At 36.4% G+C, this 7,208-nt stretch overlaps 1 protein-coding gene across 1 annotated transcript; it reads left to right on the top strand.

The window, feature by feature from the left end:
• Positions 1 to 1,443: 1,443 nt before the first annotated feature.
• On the top strand, positions 1,444 to 6,645 carry naa20 (N-alpha-acetyltransferase 20, NatB catalytic subunit). Its single transcript, XM_046835663.1, has 6 exons — positions 1,444 to 1,592; positions 3,632 to 3,656; positions 4,401 to 4,491; positions 5,365 to 5,500; positions 6,105 to 6,250; positions 6,347 to 6,645. Exons 1-6 carry the CDS (start codon positions 1,540 to 1,542, stop codon positions 6,430 to 6,432), a joined length of 537 nt encoding a protein of 178 aa, XP_046691619.1. The 5' UTR covers positions 1,444 to 1,539; the 3' UTR covers positions 6,433 to 6,645.
• Positions 6,646 to 7,208: the final 563 nt, after the last annotated feature.

Here is a 7,208-nt window from a genome sequence, read left to right on the forward strand (position 1 = left end):
TTTAATTAATGTTTACATGTTTATTTGGCATTAATGTTTTTGCCTTTTCTGTGTTTTAATATGTCACATCACATTCCAACAACAACCTTACCTCAACGCCACAAAGCTCATTGTGGACTTTCGGACATCCAACAGCAGGAGACATCTACCAGTCAACTTAAATGGAACTGAGGTAGAGCGAGTCTTCAGCTTTAAGTTCCTGGGAGTTTACATCTCTGAGGATCTGTCCTGGCAGCAGAACACATCAGCTCTGTTTAAAAAAGCACAACGCATGTACTTCTTACGAAGTCTCAAGAAATCTCATGTCCCCAGGGATTTTAATGAGTTTCTACCGCTGCATCATTGAGAGCATCCTGACCAACTGTGAACATAAAGCCCTGCAAAGGGTCGTCAAAACCGCACTACAAAATCACTACAAAACAAACACAAAACAAAACACTGTATATAACCTCTGTACAATACATATACATATTTCATAATATAACTTTTTTACTCCTCAGTACATCTGCACTATTTTATCTATATGTATCTTTATATCACTACTGTACATTCTGCCCAACATTTTATTCATTTATGTGTATATAATGTGTGTATATATATATATATAGTAGACTGTTTATTCAGCTTGCTAACTCCTTAAATGCCATAATTTTGTAATCTTGTAACCTTTCACTTCTGCACTTTCCTCTTCAATGCCATAGCCTTAGAACCATTTCTGTAATTCTGTAATTCTTAATGATGTTCACACATCTCTGCACTATAATAACCTTTATATTTATTCACTGTACACCTTTATATATATTTATTGTACTCCTGTATGTCCACACATCTCTGCACTGTTATATATATATATATGGCCTGTTTTTTTTTTCTTTTCAATGACATAACAAAAATAGTTTTTTTATGGAAGCCATAATGTCAGCGTTTCCCGAACAATTCCATCAAAAATTCCCGAGACACAATGCTAACAGCTACGTTTTACTCCCTACTTCCTACAAGAGGATATATCATATGAGCACATCAGATGATTACCATCTCAGTTGTGATAGTGTTTTGTATCCTATTTATTCTCTAGTGGAACAAAATGCACGTTTGTGGTCATGTGAAAAACAAGACAAAAAAGGAGGAAGAAAAAGAGGAAAAAGACTAAGAAGAATAAGAAAAGGAGGAAGAAGAAAAAAGAAGAGGAGGAGAAGAAATTAGATTAAGAACAGAATGAGGATGGAGAAGAATAGAAAAAGAAGAAAGGGAGAAGGAATAAAATGAAGAAGAAGAAGAAGAAAAGAAAAGGAAGAGGAGGAGAAGGATGAAGAAGAAGAAGAAAATGAAGAAGCGGAGGAGGAGGAAAAAGAAGAAAAAGAAAGAAAAGAAAAAAAACAAGTGAAATAGTGGAAGAAAAGGGAAACATTATTTTCTCCTGTCACCAGATGGCGCTCTTTGCAAAACGGTTTCTTTTGTGTGACGTAAGCAAGAGGTCAGGGGGCAAACTCGGTTCTGCGGATATATTTTTAACGCTTACTCGCGTTTTAAAGGATAAAAATGACGTCCTTACGGGCTTTTAATTGCGACGACCTTTTCAAATTCAACAACATGTGAGTACGATTAATTTATGTGTCTGACCCACACAGATACACCACTAACATCCAGCAGCTCCGAGTCACTGATCTTCTGTAGTCTATACTCGATTCTAACGCATGTGGCCGAATCCCAAAATGATAGTGATTTATATGTAAGTGCCCTTTATAGGCTGTGTCATAATATTAAATAGTGCACCGTATGTGTGCAGCATATAGGCGTTTGGGATTCAGCCACAGTGCTGCTTGTTATTAAATATATCCAGTCTTTAATTTAGTGTGACTACTTTTATCTCACTTGTTGTCCAAAAGCAGTTTATGAATAGTAGACAATGTAATTTATTCGCTTTAGTTTTATGTTTATTGCAATTTCAGACATATGAACTTTTTCTGCTTTCTTTGTGTGAAATATATATTGCTTGTCATTGTTATATTGCGTGTCAATCCGAAATATGCTCATGTTAGGTATATACGTGCCCTATATAGGAGTAAATACTTAAAGGATCGTGCACCCTATTGAGTGCACTACAAGATAATTTAATAAACAAACATAGAGTGATTAGTATGTATGTATGTATGTATCTTATCTATCTATCTATCTCTATTTATCTCTGTCTGTCTGTCTGTCTGTCTACACACATTATTTATATATATATATATATATATATATATATATATATATATATATATATACACACACACACACACACACACACACACACACACACACAAATGTGTGTATGTATAATACATGTGGAATTATATACATAACAAAAAATTGTAAAACAACTGAAAATATGTAATATTCTAGGTTCTTCAAAGTAGCCACCTTTTGCTTTGATTACTGCTTTGCACACTCTTGGCATTCTCTTGATGAGCTTCAAGAGGTAGTCACCTGAAATGGTTTTCACTTCACAGGCGTGCCCTGTCAGGTTTAATAAGTGTGATTTCTTGCCTTATAAATGGGGTTGGGAACATCAGTTGTGTTGTGCAGAAGTCAGGTGGATACACAGCTGATAGTCCTACTGAATAGACTGTTAGAATTTGTATTATGGCAAGAAAAAAGCAGCTAAGTACAGAAAAACGAGTGGCCATCATTACTTTAAGAAATTAAGGTCAGTCAGTCCGAAAAATTGCTACAAAGAAACTGGCTCACATGCGGACCGCCCCAGGAAAGGAAGACCAAGAGTCACCTCTGCTCGGAGGATAAGTTCATCCGAGTCACCAGCCTCAGAAATAGCAGGTTAACAGCAGCTCAGATTAGAGACCAGGTCAATGGCACACAGAGTTCTAGCAGCAGACACATCTCTACAACAACTGTTAAGAGGAGCCTGTGTGAATCAGGCCTTAATGGTAGAATATCTGCTAGGAAACCACTGCTAAAGAAAGGCAACAAGCAGAAGAGACTTGTTTGGGCTAAAGAACACAAGGAATAGACATTAGACCAGTGGAAATCTGTGCTTTGGTCTGATGAGTCCAAATTTGAGATATTTGGTTCCAACCACTGTGTCTTTGTGCGACGCAGAAAAGGTGAAAGGATGGATTCTACATGCCTGGTTCCCACCGTGAAGCATGGAGGAGGAGGTGTGATGGTGTGGGGTGCTTTGCTGATGACACTGTTGGGGATTTATTCAAAATTGAAGGCATACTGAACCAGCATGGCTACCACAGCATCTTGCAGCGGCATGCTATTCCATGTGCAAAGCAGTAATCAAAGCAAAAGGTGGCTACTTTGAAGAACCTAGAATATGACATTTTCAGTTGTTTCACACTTTTTTGTTATGTATATAATTCCACATGTGTTAATTCATTGTTTTGATGCCTTCAGTGTGACTCTACAATTTTCATAGTCATGAAAATAAAGAAAACTCTTTGAATGGGAAGGTGTGTCCAAACTTTTGGTCTGTACGAGATATATATATATATATCGCACACATACGTGTGTGTGTGTGTGTTAAAAACCATATGGAAAATAATTACACACTATATATCCTTTGTCTCTGGCCATTTAAAACTGACCCGATGTCTCTTCTTTTTTTTTTTTTTTTTCTTCACAGAAATCTGGACCCTTTAACCGAGACTGTATCCTTTTCACTTATCGCCCCACACTGCTGATAATGTTGATGAATGTGTGTGTTTATGTACAGTGGTGGACAGTTAAGAAGTAAATGTAATTCATTACTGTACTTAAGTAGCTTTTTCACATATCTTTGCTTTATTGAAGTATTTCTATTTGGGGAGACTTTTACTGTCAAATTTACAGTCAAATATCTTACTACATCTTACTACATATATCTTACAGTCAAACTACATTTTGTAAAATCAGTCGTTCCTTTTTATTTATGAGCAGATAAGAACTTAAGCAACCAATCAGGGTAGAGTTTGTGCTCTGTTTTTACTTGTTCTGATTACTGCTTTTTGGTATCTACTTATCACCAACATACAGTTCAGTGTTTTAGGTTTTGGGTTAATGATCATTCATTAGAGATCAATCAGTGTTTGACTCATTAATATCATTTTATTAATAGATTGGTGTACTAAGTTACATTAGAGTCTTTTCACATCAACTGAGTTAAGAGCTGTGTGACAAAAAAAAGATTATAGCACATTTTAGCCATAATAAATCATAGATCTTCGGATACTTAAGTACATTTGAAGGCAAATACTGTTGTACTTTTACTCGAGTGAAAGTTTAAAGTAACACATTTACTGGAGTTATATTTCACACAGTCTATCTTTACCTTTTATTTAAGTACATAGTTTGTGTTTTTTGTCCACCACTGTATTTATGATGTGAGACTCCTTCCTTAACCATGTGCTTTACAGTATGGAATCCCGTTTTATTTGCAGTATCTGGCACACTGGCCAGAGTATTTCATCGTAGCTGAGGCACCGGGTGGCGAGCTGATGGGCTACAGTGAGTCACTTCATTACACATTTCTTTTCACAAATGAACTGGAGGCAAATGGGTTCTGGTTTGGTAGAATTATTAAACATGATTGTTCGGGAATGTTTCTGGTTTAGCAGAACTATTAATTATCTAATTATTTATTGTCTCAGTCTTTAAAATTAAAACAATTTCAGGTTAATATTTTTCACTGCTAAAGATTCAATACAGAAATGTCTGCTGCTTCCAGTCAGATTCTAATTGATATAGAAATACACATTTTTCCTGTCACAATCGGAAAAATGTAATCTGTTATAATTTACCATCATATAAATGTAAAATCTTCATTTGTTCTCCAGTCCTAACACAAGCCCAAACTCCACATCAGTGTAGTAACTGATCTCAGATCAGCATCACACAGTCTGTTTAATCACCATAAAACCCTGTCTGTCTGAACTAATAGGAAGTGACTAGACCTACACAAGCACATGTTTAACTCACTTCTTTCACTGTTCATTATCCGAACAGCTATTGCTATTCAGCTCATTAGTAGATCAGTACATTAGATCAGTAGATTAGTATATCTATCTATCTATCTATCTATCTATCTATCTATCTATCTATCTATCTATCTATCTATCTAGAAATACATGTACAGATATTAAACTTTATTTTCATTGACAAATCCTTCTTTAGCATGCTGTTATTCCTGCTAAGGGAGGACTTTTAATGAACAATTGCTTCTTGCCATCCGGACAGTTTGTTTCTCTAAACCTTCAGCTTTTGATGATTTCTTTGTCCACTGTAACAAGTTGATAATCACAACACACTCTTGAAAACGGCTTCTTTTTTAATTGACAGACTCGTGTGTGATTTCACTCCCTTTTCTTCGTATCTCTGCAGTCATGGGGAAGGCAGAAGGCTCTGTGGCGCGGGAGGAGTGGCACGGCCACGTCACGGCTCTTTCAGTGGCTCCTGAGTTCAGACGGCTGGGTTTGGCTGCCAAGCTCATGGACATGTTGGAGGAGATCTCAGAAAGGTGCAGCTCTTCGTGGGGATTGAGAGTTACACACTAATGTTTCTGTACACTAGTAATAAATTCAATAGGGATTTGTGTGTCGCATTGCCTTATCTAAGCATTACATTAGACAGGGTAAATGTGTTGTTTAATTAAAAAAGAGAGAGAACTGTATAATGATGTAAAGATTTTTGTTAGATGTGTCATAAAAACTAATGAAAAAAGTCCAAGAGACTGTGCTTGGTAGCATTGGAGAAATATTTCACCATAAGCAATCGATCTTTGTCTGAAGGACAGTTTTAGTTTCTTGGTAATGTGACAACCTGCTTTTTTTCCCTTATCTTATTCACCAGTGTTATCAATATAAATAAAAACCAGAGGTCACCATAGCTAGTGGTGGCATTTCCAAGGCAACAAAACACTTATTGGAAAGTTAAACTTAGAGATTTGTGAAAGGCTGCAACTCAGTTTTAAAGATTTGTGTTTAAATCTATTTTTATTTGCAATCCAAAAAAAAACCCCCGAATATTTATTGCAAAATGGATATTCAAAAAATTGGTGAAAACTGCATGCTTTTGCTCCATGTTAAATAGACAATGGATCTGTGTGTGTTTCTCTCTTGCAGGAAAGGAGGCTTCTTCGTCGACCTCTTTGTCCGTGTCTCCAATCAAGTAGCAGTGAACATGTACAAACAGCTGGGCTACAGCGTCTACAGAACCGTGATCGAATACTATTCAGCCAGTAATGGAGAACCGGACGAAGACGCCTACGGTAAAAATCTTCAAAATCTCACCTTATGAGCAGCGCACTATTGTAACAACGCCTTGTTATGTACTTAAATCAATAACTGCTTTCATTTCTACACAGATATGAGGAAAGCGTTATCAAGAGACACAGAGAAGAAGTCCATAATTCCACTCCCACACCCTGTTCGACCAGAAGACATAGAATAACACTGAACAGTGGCTCTCTGACCGACTCGCCCACTTACCCCATATTGGGAAAAAATAAAGATCTGTCTAGTTTAGTTTACTACTTGTATCGCAAATGAATCATCAGAGGGTCACTGCTTTAGGAAATGTTATTTATAATAAAAAATTAAAAAAAGATTGTTCTGCTATTTCTGCACCATTTTCTCATAAAGTAAATAAAACAATTTATCCTCATTCTGAATTGTCATGTTCATTAGGCTGTGTTCACTAATCACTAGCTCCTGTCTCTGTCCTGTTAGTTTTTTATTTGTAGATAGTCAGTAGACAAACCAGAAATAGAAAAGAAAAGTTTGACTTTCAGTCGTTACACAGTTTTGTGATGAAAAATTGGCCCATGTTTCATCGATGGTACAAACATAATGTCCTAAACCTCTCTGTAGTATTTTTAGAGATTTCTTTTCAGACCCATCTTATAATTATAAACCCATTTTGTAATGAAAAAAAAATGACAATGCACTACTTTTCCCTTTTTTTCCCCCCAAACAATAGTGAGGAGCTGGTGATAAAGACAAAAAAAAGTTTAGACTTGAGGTGACTTAAACTACTTTCTGATATTGCTCCACTATTTTTCTCTGTAGCATTGGGGGAATTGGTGATCCTTTGCCCATCTTGACTTCTGAGAGACACTGTCACTCTGAGAGGCTCGTTTTATACCCAATCATGTTGCCAATTGACCTAATAAGTTGCAAATTGGTCCTCCAGCTGTTCCCTAACTTTTCCAGCCTCTTATTGCTACC

The sequence above is a fragment of the Silurus meridionalis genome, chromosome 23 (assembly GCF_014805685.1).
Source record: "Silurus meridionalis isolate SWU-2019-XX chromosome 23, ASM1480568v1, whole genome shotgun sequence".
Lineage (NCBI taxonomy): Eukaryota > Metazoa > Chordata > Actinopteri > Siluriformes > Siluridae > Silurus > Silurus meridionalis.